General features: G+C 48.1%; 1 protein-coding gene across 1 annotated transcript in view; it reads left to right on the top strand.

Annotated features, from left to right (window-relative positions):
* The window catches only part of gpc3 (glypican 3), a gene marked incomplete at both ends in the record, with an annotated part of 109,821 nt that overhangs the window by 44,105 nt on the left and 43,685 nt on the right, over positions 1–22,031 (top strand). Inside the window, one exon of the mRNA XM_083652238.1 lies at positions 16,307–16,992. Within this exon, the coding sequence (XP_083508364.1) occupies positions 16,307–16,992 (686 nt within the window). The remainder of the gene's footprint in view (positions 1–16,306; positions 16,993–22,031) is intronic.

Genomic DNA, 22,031 nt, shown 5'->3' with positions numbered 1-22,031 from the left:
TCCATTAATACTCACACACGTCCCGGGAGAGACCACACACTCTCACTCACACACACACACACACACACACACACACACACACACACACACACACACACTCTCACTCACACACACACACACACACACACACACACACACACACACACACACACACACACACACACACACACACACACAGAGGCTCTACAGCATCGATGCTGCTTCCTCTGTTTCCCCCTCAGTTATCCTATTAGGCTATAGGGACATGTGATTGGTATGGCGAGCTGGGCCGCGGCTAATGATGCATGGCGCCGTAGCCTCTGGTTAGACGTCACGGACCAGAGGAGAGCAGCCCGGCCCGCTCCACGCAGCACTAATCGGTCATCCCCCGAAACATTAAGCATGTCAAACCGGGTAATGGATTGGACCAATTAACACGCTACTTTTGATGGAGAACACACCTGTTTACACATCCTACAACTTCTACACACACATACACATACACACACACACACACACACACACACACACACACACACACACACACATACCTGTTTACACATCCTACAACTTCGACACACATCTTTCATTTGCCTCATTGAGACATTCTTATCAGGGTGCATGCCATTCAATTTGGAAGTCCATCCTCCCTGTCTACAGACAATTAGAGTTTAACGATTGTTCAGAGTAACAGCGGTGACAATAGATTCACTCAAACAAAGGAGCTGAAATAATAGCTCTGTTCTATTCTCACATCCCCCTTCACAATTTTAACAAGGCTCTCCCTAGCCTCATTTTCTATCCTCACTGATGCTGAAATTGACTGTGTGTGTGTGTGTGTGTGTGTGTGTGTGTGTGTGTGTGTGTGTGTGTGTGTGTGTGTGTGTGTGTGTGTGTGTGTGTGAGAGTTTGACCCCACAGTTCAAGGACAGTCTTGTGTGTGCTGCCTCTGGCTGCTCCTGTCTGTACCCAAGTGGTGTTTATTTAAAGAGCTCATCTACCCTACACATACACACACACACACACACACACACACACACGCAGAACCACACACCCACACAAGCCTAACCTTGTGCTCTGAAACACACCACCCCCAGTTCTGCACAGACAAAAAACCTCAGTCTGGAATTGCTATCCTCTGGTTTCAACACACTCTCGTACACACACACACACACACACACACACACACACACACACACACACACACACGTGCACACACACCCACACACACGCTATGTCCTGAAGCTCACAGTATGTCCTGCAACCCTGCCTCCCTCCCAACCTACTGGATTAATTACTCTCCTCCCTGCCTGTGATCCCCGAGAGCGTCTGAGCCACGTTAGCCGGCCTCTGCGTCTGGCTGGTGGGCATGGAGATGGCAGCGCTCACCCATTCATCACTGTGACTTTGGGAAGGGAGACGCCAGGGACCCGAGGGGGGAGGAGAGAGAGGGAGAGAGGGAGAGGCTAGAAGTGAAGGTGAGAGAAAGGTGGTAGGAGACGGGGAGCAGAAAAAGCCATGTCCCCTCTGACCGTGGCTCTGATTAAAAATTAAAAGTGTTGCCTTTTCATTGGTTCCAGTCAGGTTCGCATTTGTAACGTACGCACCGCTGAGGCAATCCCGTCGGAGGAGAGAGGGGGGAAGCGGGGGGGGGGGGGGGGGGGGATGTAGGGGTTGGAGGGGATGCTGATGAGGACCACTGGGGCCGTGGGAGAGAGGATGAAGAAGGTATATATGAGACACATCTTCACCTGGACATAAATAACCTAATGGAGCAGAGCGCCGCGACTCGCCCCATTGTTTCGCTACTTCACACTCATTTTTTATTGCAGCGAAGAAGATGTCTTTTTCAGAGGAGATGGATGAATAGGTGGTGCTGTGTGGGTGGGTGGGGGATGGTGGGGCTACCGATGACACCACTTGGGGTTAGAGCAACACTAATTAATGGAGAAGAAAGGGAAAGCAAAGAGAGATAGAGGAGGGAAAGATAAAATATGTGGTGTGTGTGTGTGTGTGTGTGCGCGCTTTGTGTGTGTGTGTGTGTGTGTGTGTGTGTGTGTGTGTGTGTGTGTGTCTGTCTGGGTTTGTGTCAGCCTTTGATCACCCCGGGGGAACTTGTCATTGAGTGTTTGTGAGTATGTTCTGTGAGCACCTATCTGTGCCTCTGTGCACCTCCTCCGTGTGTTCCGGTGACTGAGGCGCGCGCGCCATGCAAACTGGCATCAAGCTTAACAAGCTGGGGAGAGAGGGGAGGCAAGCCAGACAAGGGAGTCCTGTTCTGCTGGCAGGGTGAGAGAGATGAGGCAGAGAGGGGATGGGGGGAGGGGGGGGAAGGTGTGTCTCAGCCATTCGGGCGTAGGCGTTGTCTTTCATCTCCTCTCTCGCCCAAACAAGAAAGAGGCTGTGAGAGTTCCCTCTCTCTCTCCATCATTTACAATAGCCTTTCTCAACTCTTCCCTATTTATAGCAGCGCAGCAGGTTGAGAAGTGCCCTACACCTCGCAGTATCATTTAATTAGGCAGTTGTTTACCCAATAAACTGGATTCATTGTAACTGTTTCTTGTGCTATTCAGGCTGAGCGGCAGTGCCGAGACTTTCTGCACTTTTCTTCTGTTGGGCGGAACGAGGCACAGGTGAGAGTGGGCGTGTCATCATCAGGGTTAAGATCATGAAAAACATAGTATTCATAGTATTCCCATCATGTCGCAAGCATTTTCCCTACCAATATGGCGCTACAATACACACAGCTCATTGGCTGTTTGTGTCACTTGATTGTAATCACCTGTTAATTGATTACGATCACCTGTTATTTTCCCACCAAGATGGCCGTGAGGTGATGTAACAGAATACTATCAATTGGTGTGTCCAAACGTTTGACCGGTAGTGTAGCAAACACTAGACTTCGTCATGTCAACCATGTCTACCTACATCTGCCGTAGTGGTAAGATGGATTTCCACACTGTGACTGTGGACCCAACTAGTGTCAGAAACGGCCTCTCTGATGCGATGTACCCGACCGCTCATGGCAGATGAACGCCCACCAAGAGAGACCTGCTTGTTAAAGGGCTCTTTTCCTTGCTGCCATCACCAAGTGCTGCTCTTGTTGGGTAATTGAATAAAATAAAAGAGTCTGTCTTCTTCCTGCTCTATTTGTAAAGCGCCTTGGGATAACGCTTGTTATGATTTGGCGCTATATAAATATAAAATTGATTGATTGATTGATTGATTGATTGATTGATTGATTGATGGATGTAACACCTGATCTTCACGAGTGCCATTTCTGGATGTGTCAACACATTCATGGCATCAGCTGTCCGCAGGGTCACAGGCTTCAAAACCTGGCTGTGCAGCCTCGGCTGCCAGTTTGGTTTAACTAAACTTCCCCTTTCTTCTTCTTCTTCTTCTTCTTCTCTTTTCATGGCTTAGTTACCATGTCTTCCCATGGCAAATTGGCAATGTGAGCTCCATAAAGTATCAACTGGGTTTCTGAATGACCACAGTTCCACTTTAGGTCTTAGGCTGGTACTGAGTGCCTCGGGGCGGCTGTGAGTTGCTGGCCTATTTGCTTACATTTCCCAGTCCCTAGCCTCACCTAGCTCCTCTTGATTGTGTATATATATAATATATACACAATTATATCATATATATATAGACACTTCCTGATTTCTTTCTTCATGGATACTGCAATCACCTTGGTGAATTTTAAGGAGAGAGAGAGGAGCTGGCCATGATGTTAATATCCAGGCACTGTGATGATGTGGTTAACTCCAACCTGGTGAGGCATATTTACCTCTGCCAGGAGGTCATGTTTTCACCTGTTTGTCTGCAGGATATCTCAAAAAGTGAACGGATTTGCATGAAACTTTGTAGAAATTAGGTCACGGGTCAACTAGCTGATCAACTCCACGCCCACTGGCCAAAAAGGGGCGTGGCCGTTCACAAAAAGCTCCCCAGATTCCAAACAGATTCACATAACACCACGAAAACTTTGTAGAAAGGTTGGCACATCTAATTTGATGTGGGAATACTGTAGGCTGTAACCAGGTTTTGGTGTTTGGTTCACTAAAGCAGTGCTTCTCAACCTGAGAGTTGGGGGAGATAATTTATGGCAAAAACATATTTCTGCTATCCAAATGTATTATCATGTCTACTTTTTTCTTGTGAAATGCTGAATCGTTTTCAGCCTCTGGGCCTCAGAGAAGAGAAGTATTCTTTGGTCAAAGTGTTCACCACGCATTATGCAGCCTGTGATGGGGGTGGGGAGTAGGCAATGCTCTGGGGTTTCCTGAGGTAAAAAAAAAAAAAAAAGGAAAGGAAAGGAAAGGAAACCACTGCTCAAAAGAAATTTCATGCATGTTTGAGTTTGGTTCCAATCATGCTTATCATACGTTACCAAAGTCTCTCCTTCCAGATTGACGTGGCATATGGGCTGGAAATTAATTTATTTCTAAAGACTTCCTCCTCATCTTTGTCACGAGCTAAGATTAATTGTTTCACTCTTTTGTTTCATAAACCTCCATAACCCCGAAATCTCAAGACATCTGGTGCTTGTATACCCAAGGTGGTGGACTAGGAGCGTTGTTAAAGTCATTTACTGGGGCATGTGTCCCAGTAATCTTTTATTGTGCCCCAGTAAAATGATAATGGAAAATTAATACTTTGTTGCATTGTGTTCCGACAACGTGCCAAGATAAGCGTGGCCAGTTTGCTGGTGATAACTTTTAAATGGCTGAGTTTACCCACAATGCTGAGCGATACAGTACGTATGCTGTCTTTATTTTGAGCTGCTTCATTCAGCTGTCAGTCGGTCAGCAGTGATGGCTTTGTCTGTGTAAACTATTCTAATTATGGCTGCACATGACTCAAAGTTAATGACAAAAGTTGCATTGATTTTGATGCCATCTAATCAATTTCCCACAATTTCAGTGAGAAAAACCAGATTTCCCTTGGTAGACCGGGCAGGACATTCCTTAAGGGCAAGAAGGAGGTAATACAAAGCTGGACAGCAGCAGTCAGGGATAATAAGAGAGGTAACATTAACATTAAGGTTGTAATAAATTGGCCAGTTAGCCAACTAGCAACTAGTTAAAATCAAAGAACAGCGTTGGCTTGTGTGTTTGAAGTTTATTTTGATCCTTTTCACTTCTTCAGTTGAGTTACGTCATGAGTTTTTATTTTCTGGTATTTTGTCTTTTTGTTGTCCTGATTTGTATGTATAGCATCCAGTTTGGTATCAAACCATTTTGTTTCTGACTTACAGTTCCCTTTACATGTATTTGGCACCCTTGGTGAATATGCTGCTTTCACTGCTGAGTGCTGGACACCATCATCGATGATGTTCTTTTTTACTCATTTTTTCCACCTGTTTCCATTTCTGTTATTCTGATTGTTCAGCTGAATGAAGGCCTGCCTTCCTTTGTTTCTCCCTCTCTGTCTTTTTCTCTCTTAATTGTTCTGTTTATCCTGTTTCGCACCGTTTCCAATCAGAGTTAATCAATTCCTACTCCCTGGTTTCAGTATCCCTTCCTCCTCGGCTGCCTCACCCCTCTGTCCTCCACGCCGTCCAGTTCAGCGACAGATATCCTCCTGTGAGCTGTGCTTTGCTACCCGAACTTCACCCAGAGAAGTGCTGATCAATGATGGCTCCCTGACCTCTTTCCACCAAACATCTTTTGTGATATTTTAAGAGCCTTGAAGGTCTGCCAGCCACAAAAGCGTACCTGGAGCTCCTCTCCATTCCACTGCTGTTTTACCATCTGCTGGTGAAATACTTTCGCTCTTCATGTGATAATAATCCTCCTGAAAGCGACTTGCAAATTGAAATTCCTTTATTTTTCAATGCTTTATAAGATGATTTTTAAGGCGTGCCTGGTTTATTACACACATTACATATATGTGACAAATGTTCTGAATCGCACTTTGAACCTACATCGCCGTGAGTAGGTGATAAACACCCTAGCTTCCACTGTGCTCTGTAGCTTTTAATGAGACTGTCAGTGATGTCCTTCAACCTGCAGGAGTTCAAGCACTACCAGTACAACACCCCACCCACACACACACACACACACACACACACACACACACACACACACACACACACACACACACACACACACACACACACACACACACACACACACACACACACACACACACACACACACACACACCTACGTTCACATACTTTCTAACAAAGGATAAGTGATCTTTATGTACCAGCATACCAGCATGTAGCACAACACAGCGGATGGCAGTAACTCAAAATCTATCCACCACATCTCACATATATTGTGTGGGGGGGGAAGATGCATGATCGTATAGGAAATGGCCATAAAAGCCAGTCTAGCTCACAAATCATGATTAAATGTCCTGCCAAAACAGCAAGACATCAGCATTTCTAATGTTCTATTAAATGATAGTTTATTAATGAAGAAGTAAGCCTGAGTTTGTCCCAACACAGGCTCATGCGTTTTCATTTCAACCTCACGTCTGATATTGTGAGGTCAGCATACTGAAACGCCATTACAGATCACTGCAGCTTTTTAGCTGCGGGTCAGATACAGAAGATATAAAAAGCTGACATGATAGTTTAGCTTCTTTTTTATGCATTTTGTCATTGGCGTAAAGGACGGCGTACGCAAATTCATATCCCCAATTAGGCAGGAGCCATCCATCTCTCCCTCCATGCACCCTCACTGTTTCACTCCCCCTATTTCTCCCCCTCTCCCTCTCTCTCATCTCTCCATCCCTCTGACACGCCTTGTTTCTCTCTCCCACACTGTGCACCCATCTGTTTCAAGAACTTCAAAAACACTCTGTATCCCTCGCCGCTCTCCTTTACAAGTTCACTCCGGTCCATTGCTCTCTTATGTCTCTTCTACGCCCGACTTCAAAAAGGAAAGAACTCCTCTTTCATTACTATTTCAGCACTCTATTAAGTGGCAATTTCATCGCTACTATTTGTTTGAAAGCGAGCTATGCTGAATTAGGCCAGTGCATGGGCGGGATGTGTGTGTGTGCGAGCAGGAGGGTGAGAGATAGATTGAGGGTGAAAGTGTGTGTGGGTGTGTGTATAAACCACAGGGTCTACTTAGGGATGCATATTGGATTATTAGAGCTTGGATGCTTGATTTGGAGTGGAGCACTCAGGCGTGTGTTTGTCATAACCTCTCTCATCTCTGGCGTGTGTCTCCTGCTCCGACCTCTCCACTCTAGAACCTCTCTCATCTCCGGCGTGTGTCTCCACCAACCTCTTCACTCTAGAACCTCTCTCATCTCCGGCATGTGTCTCCAACCTCTTCACTCTAGATGGGCTGCAGGCTTTTCATCTTCGTCCTCTAATCACAACCCTGGAGAGCAACAATAGCTGTGCGTGTGTGTATCATCTATGTACGAGCGCGTGTGTGCATCTCCGCGTCAATCTGCGTCTGTGGAGTGGGTGTGTCTGTCTGTCTGTGTGTGTGTGTGTGTGTGTGTGATGGAAATGAATCCATTATGGGAATAGTCTTTCACTCAACTATCAGCTTTCGCAGTAGCGAGAGTCTGAATATGCATTTGGTCCGTCTACGAGACGAGCGTTTGATTGGGGTGTCAGGTGTCTCTCGCCCGTGCCGGAGTTTTGGCGAGAGGTGTGCTATGTGTCTCTCAGCGCTGGCACCGCTTGACTCCAGCTGCCTTTGATTGCAGCTTCAAAGCCATGTTTCTCTCCACATGCTCTGGCACTCTCCGCTGCACCCCACCACCAACCACCCCCTCTCCCTGCCCCCCCCCAGAGCTCTCCGCTGCACCCCACCACCAACCACCCCCTCTCCCTGCCCCCCCCAGAGCTCTCCGCTGTGTTATTCCAGTTCACCCCCCCCCCCCCCCCCCCCGACGTCCTTCCCTATTCCTCACTGCGTCCTCTACACCGTGTCCTCCAGCGGCGCCTGTCTGCTGCACGGAGACAGAGAGCAGCTCACCTTTGACCTTAGCAGGGACCACACAGCACCGAGGATCAATGGAGTCAATGGCCAAAAGGCAGAAATGTGGGAGCAGAGGAAGCAGCCGAGGCACATTCTGTATCAGATGGGAACTGTAGTATTGGTCTGTGTGTCCCAACGTCTCGCGTAGATTTTGCGGATGTGGGGATGTTGGGAGTAAATTTGGTTTGGAGATCCAGGTTTTTAACTTTGGGCCTGGCTTCATTTCAGGATGGGTCGCATTAGGTGATTTGTTTTAAGAATTGGATCATTGAATCATTTGGATATTTAGATCATGATATATGGAAAGTCGCGCTGTAATTCGCTTATTTTGTTTACTCGTAGTAATGAGACAAGATGATGAAGTTTCATTGTTCTTTCTTTTTTCTCTCGCTGTGCAGGCAATCTTCCAGCGTCTGGTGGGGGGCACAGCTATAAATGAATGAAAAGGAAATACTGTGTTGTGTGTTTGCGCGTGTGTGTGTGTGTGTGTGTGTGTGCGCATGCGTGCGTGTGTGTGTGTGTGTGTGTGTTTGCGTGTGTGTATGTATGTGTTTGCGTGTGTGTGTGTGTGTGTGTGTGTGTGTGTGTGTGCGCACACACGCGTGCGTGTGGGCACCAAGGTGAGACTCTAGTCTTCACACCTTGCATTCTCACTGTAGCTTGCCAAATGTCCACCCACACTGTCACCACCTGGCTACTAGTGTGCGCTGTGTGTTTGCATTGTGTGTGTGTGTGAGAGAGAGAGAGAGAGAGAGAGAGAGAGAGAGAGAGAGAGAGAGAGAGAGAGAGAGAGATTGAGAGAGAGAGAGAGAGAGAGAGAGCATGTGTGTGTTTGTGTGTGTGATTTGCTGCTCTGTAACAGATGGAGTAACCCAATACATGCCTCATTTCTGCCCCGCTGTCCATTGGCCCTTGCTGGTGGTCGGCTGGTGATGCTATCTGGGCCTTACCAGCATCCTGTCTGCTTTGTTCCTGGAAGCAGCCCCCCCCCCCCCCCCCCCGTCCCGTAAGCCCCTGGCACACAGACAGCGGGCCCTGGGAGGAGGGGAGCTCCTCAGGTGGAGCAGTGCTCAGGTTACCTGGGACAGGTCGCTCTGACGCGGCTGAATGAAATGTGTTGGGAAGAACAACATATTGTTTACAGTCGATGTCATGGGTGAACAGATATGGATTGCTTTTGTTGTAGCCAGGGTCATACATGTAAGGAAAGACTGATAGGAATGTGTATGTAGTGAGGAATATGTATGGACGGTGTGTGTCTGTGCACACGCCTATGTTTGCCCCTACAGCAGTGGTTCTCAAACTTTTTCATGTCAAGGACCCCTAAACTAATAAGACAACGGACCCCCATCTGATACGATTTTTGCTTTTAGGCGTTTTATTAGAGAAAGTGCGTGAAACCCATAACCAAACTAGTCATACATTCTGTCATTGTGTTCTGGATGGAATTATAGTAGAAATAAATTATTACCCTTTTTTCTGGAGTCCCCCTGAAGGACCCCTGGGGATCCCCGGACCCCACCTGGAGTATTCTGGCATGTTGCGTTGTGAATGCTTCCAGTCCGCTCTCCACCCCGGTTCTCTTGTGTCCTGGACAGGTTCTGTTTTGTCACCGGCACCAGGTGGCAGCGGCGCCTCCATCCGTCTCTGTGGCGGCTAGAGGTGACACTCCATCAGGCAAATGGATGAGTCTCATTGGCTGGGTAATTTATTGATGTTTCCCTCCCCCGGGGATAACGAGTGTACGGCCCGCTGATTGATAACGCAGCACAGCGCATGTCGGCCTTCCCAGCGTGTCGACCGCAGTCAGCGGGATCGTCTTCGACGTTATGGATGCCACAGAGTTGACTTATGTAACAGCCAGACTGATGGCCATGTGGAGATCAAGCATGTTCATGTGACAGGCCTGTTTTAGTGGAGTCACTCAGATCTTTTGGCAGTCAGAAATAAGCGATACTGCGTCACTTTGTGGCACAGATTCCCTGTGTTTTACACTTTGGATAGCCTGAAATCTGTTGGCTATTTATGGCTGACGCAGCATTTGATTACAGTTTAATTGACGTCTCTGATTAATGATCTGATAAGTGCAGAAAGCCGATATGCCACCCCTTATGATAAAGCATTCCTTTGCAATACAACACTGCTGAGTTACGGTATCCTCCATGACAGAGTACCTGTTGAATATTGGACTTAATTCAGGGGCTCTGATATCCATATTTTAACGTCAAAGCAAGTTGAGAGCCACCAAATCCCTGGAGTAAACATTAGCTGGCTGTCGAAGAAAGGGGATTGAGAGAAAAGCGGGGACTTTTTCCCCCCTCTGCCTTATATTGCGGATCTTCCCGTGAAAAGCCTCCAGTCTCAGAGGAGCAAGATTTTTTCCAATAGCCACAGACGGACCCAGCTCCATCTAAGAGACTGCTCCCGGCCAAATAAATGCTACTGCTAATTTTAAGTGCGATCCAATATGTTTATGTGGGTTTCCCGCTCTGGTAATGTGTGCTCTTGACCTCCTACGGTCATATCCAGAATGTCAGAGGTCCTTGACATGCAGCGCCTCGCCCCTCCATTAGAGGACACCTGATCCTGCGCAGCCTCTCGCTGATGAAAGGGAGCGAGCGCACTCAGGAAATGGGTCCGCGATAGGTTCTTACAGCCAGCTCCATGACCCCGGCTACTTAGAGCCATTGTATTGTATTGATGAAGAGCCCTCTAGTCTTTCTCTTTTTACCATTACAAAGTGGCTCTCCGCGTGTGGTGTAAGAGATACTACAGGTAGCATCTGAGTTACAGCCTCTGCTCTGATGTAAGAGCTTTTCACGGAAAACCGAGAAAGGAGAAGGAAAATGGCTTTGAGGTGGCTGTGTATTCTTCTTTCACTGCCTGCAATTTGTGATTTCGGTATTACCATGGCTACTTAGACTTGTATATTACTATGCATATATTACTTTTGTGTGAGCATACTTTGTGTGTGTGTGTGTGTGTGTGTGTGTGTGTGTGTGTGTGTGTGTGTGTGTGTGTGTGTGTGTGTATGTGTATGTGTATGTGTATGTGTGTGTGTGTGTGTGTGTGTGTGTGTGTGTGTGTGTGTGTGTGTGTGTGTGTGTGCGCTCCTTCCTCCCAGTCTGTCACCTTGCACATCTGTCCGCTCATTGATCACAGAGGGAAGTGCTTCACAGGCAGAGCAGGACAGCTGTACCCTGAACATCTCAACAGATGTGCACTGCATCCTCATAACCCCCCCAAATACCCCCATACACGGCACCCAAACATGTTCATACACTCCCCAAAACATTCTCATTCACTGCCCCCAGACATCCCCACACACCGCACCCAGACAGACATCCCCACACACTGCACCCAGACATGCACCCAGACATCCCCACACACTGCACCCAGACATCCCCACACACTGCACCCAGACATCCCCACACACTGCACCCAGACAGACATCCCCACACACTGCACCCAGACATCCCCACACACTGCACCCAGACATCCCCACACACTGCACCCAGACACACATCCCCACACACTGCACCCAGACATCCCCACACACTGCGCCCAGACATCCCCACACACTGCACCCAGACATCCCCACACACTGCCCCCAGACATCCCCAGACATCCCCACACACCGCACCCAGACAGACATCCCCACACACTGCACCCAGACATCCCCACACACTGCACCCAGACATCCCCACACACACTGCACCCAGACATCCCCACACACTTCACCCAGACATCCCCACACACTCCACCCAGACATCCCCACACACTGCACCCAGACATCCCCACACACTGCACCCAGACATCCCCACACACACTGCACCCAGACATCCCCACACACACTTCACCCAGACATCCCCACACACTGCACCCAGACATCCCCACACACTGCACCCAGACATCCCCACACACTGCACCCAGACATCCCCACACACACTGCACCCAGGCATTATTTGTCCAGAGAATGGTTTTGCTGAGCAGGCATGCTGTTTATCAGCATTGCCCTCCGTCACACCTGACTGACCTGGGCTGGGACTGGGAGTAGAGCCACAATGCCTTGTGCAAGTGCACCTGCAAAAGTAGTTATTTAGGGCAGGCAGTGTCATTCATATTCCTAGCCCAAACATCCTCATATTGTCATATACTCAAAATAGCTATTTTCACACACTGTCAGAAAACAAGGAATGGAGTTGTGCCTTTTATCACAAAGCCGGAGTGACCTTGTTTTCTGGAGAAAAGGAGGGGGGAAAACAGGTACGCACGCACACACACGCGCACACACACACACACACACACACACACACACACACACACACACACACACACACACACACACACACACACACACGTTCAGGTGCTTGAAGCAACACAAACGAGTGAGTTGTTTCTCAGTGCTATAGTCCTAAATGCTCTCTGCTGAGACTGATGAGCCTCATTTGACCTCAGAGAAGCATGAAGAGAAAGAAATTAAACCAGCCAAGCAAGAAGAAATGAATATAGGAGAGATGAAATGGCAGCCATTGTACCACAGAAGCCTTCTCAAATGTCCCCTAAACCAGCAGTCGTCCCCCTCCCCCCCCAATGGTGAAAGCAGTTGTGGCTATCACTCTCAACAAAGTGATGTAGTGGACTAGCCACAGTATAAATTGGATTTTGTTATCCCCGACTATTCTCCTGTCCAAAGCTTCGTTTCCCTGACTCTCAGCTCCCCTGCTAAGTTCAGTAATGGAGTCTTAAATCCTCTCTGTTGTTGGGGCCTTCCTCTCTGTGCTCCTGGGTCCATGATAGAGCCCTTGCTGCTTTGCCTCCTTATTGATAAGACTTCACTTAGTGCCTTGAAACCCCACGGATTTGTTCTCCCCCTCACATCACCCTCGCTCCTGCCTCCTCTGTATGACTCCTCCCCCTCACATCACCCTCGCTCCTGGCTCCTCTGTATGACTCCTCCCCCTCACATCACCCTCGCTCCTGCCTCCTCTGTATGACTCCTCCCCCTCACATCACCCTCGCTCCTGCCTCCTCTGTATGACTCCTCCCCCTCACATCACCCTCGCTCCTGCCTCCTCTGTATGACTCCTCCCCCTCACATCACCCTCGCTCCTGCCTCCTCTGTATGACTCCTCCCCCTCACATCACCCTCGCTCCTGCCTCCTCTGTATGACTCCTCCCCCCTCACATCACCCTCGCTCCTGCCTCCTCTGTATGACTCCTCCCCCTCACATCACCCTCGCTCCTGCCTCCTCTGTATGACTCCTCCCCCCTCACATCACCCTCGCTCCTGCCTCCTCTGTATGACTCCTCCCCCTCACATCACCCTCGCTCCTGCCTCCTCTGTATGACTCCTCCCCCTCACATCACCCTCGCTCCTGCCTCCTCTGTATGACTCCTCCCCCTCACATCACCCTCGCTCCTGCCTCCTCTGTATGACTCCTCCCCCTCACATCGCCTGCCTCCTCTGTATGACTCCTCCCCCTCCTGCCTCCTCTGTATGACTCCTCCCCCTCACATCGCCTGCCTCCTCTGTATGACTCCTCCCCCTCACATCGCCTCCCTCCTGCCTCCTCTGTATGACTCCTCCCCCTCACATCGCCTCCCTCCTGCCTCCTCTGTATGACTCCTCCCCCTCACATCACCCTCCCTCCTGCCTCCTCTGTATGACTCCTCTGCCTCACATCACCCTCCCTCCTGCCTCCTCTGTATGACTCCTCCCCCTCACATCACCCTCGCTCCTGCCTCCTCTGTATGACTCCTCCCCCTCACATCGCCTTCCTCCTGCCTCCTCTGTATGACTCCTCCCCCTCACATCACCCTCGCTCCTGCCTCCTCTGTATGACTCCTCCCCCTCACATCACCCTCGCTCCTGCCTCCTCTGTATGACTCCTCCCGCTCACATCGCCTCCCTCCTGCCTCCTCTGTATGACTCCTCCCCCTCACATTGCCTCCCTCCTGCCTCCTCTGTATAACTCCTCCCCCTCCACCCAGACTTCCTCATGGCCATGCCTCTCCAGGTTGGCTTATATTTGAGATGAATACTTTTAAGTGACTTAATACCCCGTGTGCTATTTTCAAATGTGCTCTTTTGTACTGAAAGGTCAAACCCCGACTCTTCCTATACACAGCTCTATGCTAGTGTCCTCTAGAGCAGTGGTCCCCAACCACCAGGCCACGGACCGGTACCGGGCCGCAACGCATTTGGTACCGGGCTGCGAGCCCGGTCTTTTTTTTGTTTTGTTTTTTTTTGTTTTTGTTTGTTGTGATGCTTTTAAATGTCCATTTTATTCTTTTCTTTTCTTTTCCTGTCAACCATTTTATGTGAAACACTTTGAATTGCCTCTGTGTATGAAATGTGCTATACAAATGAACTTGACTTGACTTGACTTGACTTGACTTATTATTAATATTATAGGTTGTGTGTGGTAGTTGAAACATAGTTTCAAGTTGACGTTTATTTATGTTTCTAGTTTAAACAAAAACATAAATACTGTAAGCTACATACAGTACAACACAAAAGGCTGTTATTTACCCTTTGTCCCCACCTGGTGAGTAAATATATATGTAACTAAAACCATTAAAATTGACAACCGGTCCACAACTTTTTTTCCCATGTAGCCTATCTACTGGTCCTTGGCACAAAAAAGGTTGGGAACCCCTACTCCAGAGCCGTATAATAGAAGAGTTCCGGCATCTCCATTCACTCCAATGGACCAGTTTTTTTCCAGGAAGTAGAAAGTGGAACTCGAGTAAAAAAAGAAGCACTGTCGAGTTGCAGCAAAATAGACAGTTTGTGTTGTACTTTGAAAGGGTTTTTCATCCCTTTAATCAAATTGTACATTATCAGCTTTATTTTAGCATGCAAAAGTAGCGCGAGACCCATTCCTGGCTGTTCATTGGCTAATGAGTCTCGCATTTTGGTCCTCCGCTGACGCCACTCTCTTACTAGAGGATACTACCCTACTCTAGAGAGAGAGTGGCGTCAGCGGAGGACCAAAATGCGTGACTCATTAGCCAATGAACAGCCAGGAAGGGGTCTCGCGCTACTTTCGAATGATAAAATAAAGCTGATAATGTAAGTTTCAGAGTACAAAACAAACTGTCCATTTTGCTGCAACTCGACAGTGCTGCTTAATTCAGGACCTTACTTCCTGGAACTCTTGAGAGTAACTGGTCCATTGGAGTGAATGGAGATGTCGCGACTCTTCTATATACACAGCTCTGCTGTACGCTAATGACTGTCTTAGCGCCTCCCCTATCATGAAATACTTCAAATACTCCGATGGCACAGCCATAAGACGAAGGAGCTCATATTTGACACCCGCAATAAACTCAACTCATCACCCCTCACTGCCTCACTTCCATCAAGAGCCATCCAGTGGAGCTGTGAGAGTTTCAACTTCCGCTGACAATAAACGGAACTTTGATCACACCACAGACACCCCTAAATGCTGCCAACAAAGACTCTTTGCCATCGGCAAACTCGGGGCTCTCTCAGTCAAACCCCACCTCCTGCTCCTTCTGTACTGTCGTATTATTGAACCCATCCTCCTATACTGTGCCACCTGCTACTACCATGCTCCCCCTCACCAATAGAAACAAGCCACCTGCTACTTCACCATGCTCCCCCTCACCAATAGAAACAAGCCACCTGCTACTTCACCATGCTCCCCCTCACCAATAGAAACAAGCCACCTGCTACTTCACCATGCTCCCCCTCACCAATAGAAACAAGCCACCTGCTACTACCATGCTCCCCCTCACCAATAGAAACAAGCCACCTGCTACTACCATGCTCCCCCTCACCAATAGAAACAAGCCACCTGCTACTTCACCATGCTCCCCCTCACCAATAGAAATAAGCTCCTGAAAATCACTAAAACGTCCTCTAACATAATTGGCCTCCCCACTCCCAACCTACCAGCCCTCATTGACACAGCCACCACCCGTAGAGCACTAACTAACCATAGCACACAACCCCCACCACCCCCTCAACCCATGTTTCCCCCTCCTCCCCTCTGGATGCAGATACAGACAACTAGTCTGCACACAAAAAAACGCTTTGGGAGGAGTTTTGTTTTGTGGTTTTTGTGCCCTCAGCTATAACTGCCTTAAATAGCCTGGCCAAATAGTTACAGCATTGTGATGTGATGTCTTTCTTGTTGCCTGTGTGTTTACTTGTTCTAAACGTTTTGATGTACAGACTTGGGCAAACTAATTTCCTCTACAGAAGGCAATAAAGTATCATGATTGTTGTGTTGTTGAGGCGAATCATCGTGCTCTAAATAAAACACATTTAAAATCCTAGCTGGTATAACCTTTCCCCCTTGTTTCTTCTCTCTCTCCGTCTCTCCCTGTTTCAGAGGCCTTTGACCTGGTGCTGCGCCACGGCCGTAACTCCACCCTGTCGATGCTGAAGGCGGAGTTCCCGGGTCTGGGGGGCGGGGCCCAGGGCTTAGTGGGCCAGCTCTTCCTGGACGTGTCGCTCTACATCCTGGGCTCAGACTCCTCGGTGGACCACATGGTGGCATCCTTCTACGGCCGCCTCTTCCCTCTGGCCTACCGCCGACTGCTGGGCGGCGGAGCGTCCCCCGTGTCCGAGGAGTGTGTGAGAGGGGCCTGGAAGGACTCTGGGGCGTTTGGCCCTTATCCCAAACTGATAATGACCCGGCTGTCTCGCTCCCTCCTGGCCACGCGCGTCTTCCTGCAGGCGCTGAACCTGGGCATCGAGGTGGTCAACACCACCAACCACCTGCGGCCCGGCCGCGACTGCAGCCGCGCCCTGCTGAGGCTGTGGTACTGCCCGCACTGCCAGGGGATGCTGGAGCCGCCGGCCTGCAGGGGCTTCTGTCAGGCGGTGATGCAGGGCTGCCTGGGGGGAGCGGCGGAGGTGCAGCCCCACTGGAGGAGCTACGTGGACGGACTGGGCAAGCTGGCCGGCGGCATGAGGGGCGAGCAGGACATGGAGGCCGTGGTTCTCAGGCTGCCGTTACTGATCAAACTGGCTCTCAAACACGCTGTGAACGCACGCACCCGCCTCAACACCCTGGTGAGTCCAACACACACACACACACACACACACACACACGCACACACTTAAGGTGCTGACAGGGTTCTGCGCAGCCTCGACTTGGAGCCTTGCCGCCGCCGAGCGGCGACAGCGAGACTGTGCATACTCGAACGTTAACTCGGCGCATTGGCTGCAGTACACCTCAAAAACACTAGGTGGCTTGTGGTACACTCATGTCCATTACGACGCTATCGTGTTGTTTACTAGATGCTAGATGAGGGACAAGCACTGTTAAATGAGGAAATTGCATTTCGACTCATTTCGACTCCCTCGGCGCAGTCGGCGCCGGTGATTTCGCTCAAGCATAATTTGCGCTTTAGTGATTAATTTGCTCACTCTGTGACTATCCCACTGTCACACATGCACACAAAAACCCACAGGACAAATTAAGGAATTAGAGAGAGTGATGAAATACAGCCGCAACGATCAAAACTTGGTAACCTAGAAAGAGATCACTGCGATTCACTGCATGCTGTCAACTGTCTGACGAGGCGGGTAGAAGCAGGAAGACTCTTCAGGGCAGGGTAAGAGAGATGCTTTAGTGTGAAGACAAAATTGAAATTGAAATAAGGAATCACAAAGATCGCTCCTATCAAGCAAGGGACAGAGGTTATGAGCTACACAAAATGTCGATTATTTGTATTTCAGTGCATTATGCCGATGTTATTTTCTCCACATTCAAGCCAAGAAAGCACTTAGAACTGAATTGAATAGAGACAGAGAGAAAGCAGAAGAGGGTAAGGGAGGGTGAGAGGAGTGAGAGAGAGTGTAGTGTGAAATACATGGCGGCTCTTACAAGCATCTATTTCTCAGGCACTGGGACCAGATGCTCCCAGCATGTCTGCCTGAAACCCCTCCTGCTCAGCAGTGGCGACCCGTTACGTGTGTGGTTTAACCCGTTACGTGTGTGGTTTAACCCGTTACGTGTGTGGTTTAACCCGTTACGTGTGTGGTTTAACCCGTTACGCGTGTGGTTTAACCCGTTACGCGTGTGGTTTAACCCGTTATGTGTGTGGTTTAACCCGTTACGCGTGTGGTTTAACCCGTTATGTGTGTGGTTTAACCCGTTATGTGTGTGGTTTAACCCGTTACGCGTGTGGTTTAACCCGTTATGTGTGTGGTTTAACCCGTTATGTGTGTGGTTTAACCCGTTACGTGTGTGGTTTAACCCGTTACGCGTGTGGTTTAACCCGTTACGTGTGTGGTTTAACCCATTACGCGTGTGGTTTAACCCGTTACGCGTGTGGTTTAACCCGTTATGTGTGTGGTTTAACCCGTTACGCGTGTGGTTTAACCCGTTATGTGTGTGGTTTAACCCGTTATGTGTGTGGTTTAACCCGTTACGCGTGTGGTTTAACCCGTTATGTGTGTGGTTTAACCCGTTATGTGTGTGGTTTAACCCGTTACGTGTGTGGTTTAACCCGTTACGCGTGTGGTTTAACCCGTTATGTGTGTGGTTTAACCCGTTATGTGTGTGGTTTAACCCGTTACGCGTGTGGTTTAACCCGTTATGTGTGTGGTTTAACCCGTTACGCGTGTGGTTTAACCCGTTATGTGTGTGGTTTAACCCGTTATGTGTGTGGTTTAACCCGTTACGTGTGTGGTTTAACCCGTTACGTGTGTGGTTTAACCCGTTACATGTGTGGTTTAACCCGTTACGTGTGTGGTTTAACCTGCGATAAAACAGCCGAGCTGCTTCCTTAGCCCACATGTGAAATCAGCAAGAAGGACTCATGAAATATGAAGGTCTTCTCTGCCGAGGTTACAGCACTGGATGTGGTGGGTGGTAGTTTTTTTGACTCATTCTCTTTTTGTATATCTTTATCTTCTCTTTTTGTATATTGCTGTATATCTGCTGAACTTTTCACTCTCACGCCAGGAATCCCTGCAGTGACCACCAGGTTTCCACTCTCAGAACCCATCATTTATTAACACGGAGGTTGACCTCACTTACTCGGCACTGCGAGGGCGTGGCTGGATGCAAGGATCGCTGACTTAGGGGAAATATCTCTCACTCTCTCTCTGTGTGTGTGTGTGTGTGTGTGTGTGTGTGTGTGTGTGTGTGTGTGTGTGTGTGTGTGTGTGTGTGTGTGTGTGTGTGTGTGTGTGGGTGTGTGTGTGTGTGCAAAGGGTCTGAGATCCTTATCCATGAATTAAATCCTTGGTGGGTGTATTTAACGCCGCATAGCCAGTAGTCACAGATGACTTTCCTCTGTTTTTTATGGGTCTGTGTCGAGTTCCAGTATATAGAGTTAAAGCCTGCTATATTTATTGTTAAGCTCAGTGACAAGGTCGTGTGTGTGTGTGTGTGTGTGTGTGTGTGTGTGTGTGTGTGTGTGTGTGTGTGTGTGTGTGTGCGTGTGCGTGTGCGTGTGCGTGTGCGTGTGCGTGTGTCTGTCTGTCAACCAGAGTTAATGCAGTCTTGCAGAGATACTCCCTCCTCTGCGCTGTCATTGAGGGGACAGAGGCATCATTTCCCTAATGGCTAATTTTCTATCCCAACCAAAATTAGACAACAACTTTCTGATTGCTTCACCTCTTCGTTCAACCTATAGGCGGTATATTCAACCACATAACCATTTTAGTATTTTGTCTAAATGATCTTGCTTCAATGTGACTTTCTACAAGAGAGCTATCTATTAGTAATATTTCAATATGTTGTGCTTGGAGAGAAATGTAATCCTGCACACTGTCTACACTTGCGTCATACTTTATTGTGACATTTGAGTCATAAAGGTTCTATGACCATATTGCATTATGATATGGGATTATATTTCTTTCTAGCGATGCACGATATATCGACAGTGATATCGGTATTGTCCGTCACATTTTAATATATCGGTATAGTCCAATGAGCAAAAATAACAGCAATGTTAATATTGGTTATCGGTGTCGGCCAAAATGCTGATATTGAGAGGAAACATTGTGGTAAATCTATGATTTATGGGCTTTTCCAAATGTTTTTCTTTAATCACAATTTCTCCCCAATTGTACTTGGCCAATTCCCCCTGCTGTCCTCCTGGTCGTTGCTCCACCCCCTCTGCTGATCTGGGGAGAGCCGTAGAGTAGCACATGCTTCCTCCGATACATGTGCAATCGCCAGTCACTTCTTTTCACCTGACAGCGAGGAGTTTCACCGGCAAGATGTAGCGCGTGGGAGGATCACGCTATTCCCCCTAAACCAATGGAAAATGAGTCGGGGAGAGAAAGGCAAGTTTATTTGATGGGAGGGGTGCAGGGGGCGGGCTGTATCAAAAAGCTGATAGGTTAGAAATGTACATTTACACCTACTGGTGCAACATGAGGTCAGGTCACCATGAAAAATATTCGTAACGGGAGTTAATTTCATGGGGACTTTAAAGACGATGTGCAAATATTTTTTTTTTTACCCCACTAACATAATGGACGTACAAAGGTGGCTATTATGTGGCTTGTTTGACAGCTTCATGTGCTTGTGAGTGCTCGGGGTGTTTCTTACTTACCTCCCTGTCCTGCTGTGTAAGGGCATGGACCTTGTTATTGAGGGTGACAGACAGATAGATTGACCCTCTCCCAAGAGTCCTTGAGGTGTGAGAGAGACGCCTCTCCGCAGGCTCGAAACATGTACTCTGCCAGCCAGACGAGCACTCATCGTCCGGCGCGGCCGTTCCCCCGGCATGTTAACATTCATTTCCTCCTCCCCGGTGTGACTCAACCGATGTTCCCAGCCGCTCGGAGAGACCGAGAGGGCGGCCAAGAGCCTGCGGTTTCAATCCATTCCCCTGTCAACTTCCCGCTCCCTCTCCTGGAGTGTGATGTCATCCACCTCCTCTCACCACCTCCACCTCCTCCTCCTCCTCCTCCACCTCCTCCGCAGCTCATCTTCAATGTCCCTCTCTCTCTCTCTTATTCCCCCCTTTTCGCTCTCTCGTTCATACATACTGCTGTGAGAGAAGATGCATGATTTATGAAGCTCTATTTTTACCGGTTACTGAGGAGAAGTGAGGGAGAAACGGCGACAAAGAGATGGAGAGATAGAGAGAGAGAGAGAGAGAGAGAGAGAGAGAGAGAGAGAGAGAGGTAGGGATGGAGGAGGTGTGGAGATAGTTTGAAGAGAGAGCCCAGGGGGAAGCAGGACAGAAGAGTGTGGTGGAGACATCCATCAACCTCCGACCCCTCGGCGGAAAAAGAAGATGGGAAGTAGGTTGAGACAGAAATATGATGGATCTGATTCAAATATGGAAGATATAGAGAGGAGTGGATGAGTTGTTACAGTGTAGTGCGCGGCGTTACACACTTTGACACCGTTTGGAAGTTGTAATTCTACTATCGTGTATCAATTATTTGTGTGACTGTAAGATCTTTTGGCGATAACACGGATTTTACACTTTTTGTTTTATCAGCCGATCTCTCTCTGTTGTGTTCCCTTTGCACACGAAAATAACTCGAGCAGATCAAATCACACATCCAAATTTGTTCTTTCCCCGAAGAAACACGGAAACTAATTAAATCTCTGTTGCATTTTTATTAGGCTACTTATTAATCCATGCAAACTTGTAGATGCTAAATAAATGCGACTTTCACTTTTTATGGTACAAAAGCCATTCAAACTTTCTCATAAATACTGCAAAAAAACTTACATAATGTAACTATTTATTGATCAGCTAAAATGTAACAAATATTTAAAAGCTCTAAAAAGGCATATATATACACAGTTGAGACCCATCTCTCTGGTGTGATGTCAGCAGTAAGCAGTATGTGTATATATACTGTACATATATATATATATATATATATATATATATATATATATATATAATCACAAGACATATTTTCCTTTTTCCAGCATAAATTCAGCATAAATTAAAGAGTAGCTACATTACATTATGTGCCTACTTCTTCAGAACGTCTGACTGTGTCTCATTTGCATCTGAATGCTTATGTAAATTCATTGACATGTTTTTACAGCTTTTCACACCTGTGAATGGTTTAGGGATTGCAGAAGTGATCAAAATACATGAAATTCATATTTGCCACAA

This window comes from Poromitra crassiceps, assembly GCF_964638095.1.
Source record: "Poromitra crassiceps genome assembly, chromosome: 15".
In the NCBI taxonomy this organism is placed as follows: Eukaryota; Metazoa; Chordata; class Actinopteri; order Beryciformes; family Melamphaidae; genus Poromitra; species Poromitra crassiceps.
This window is presented reverse-complemented; position numbering and strand designations above follow the sequence as displayed.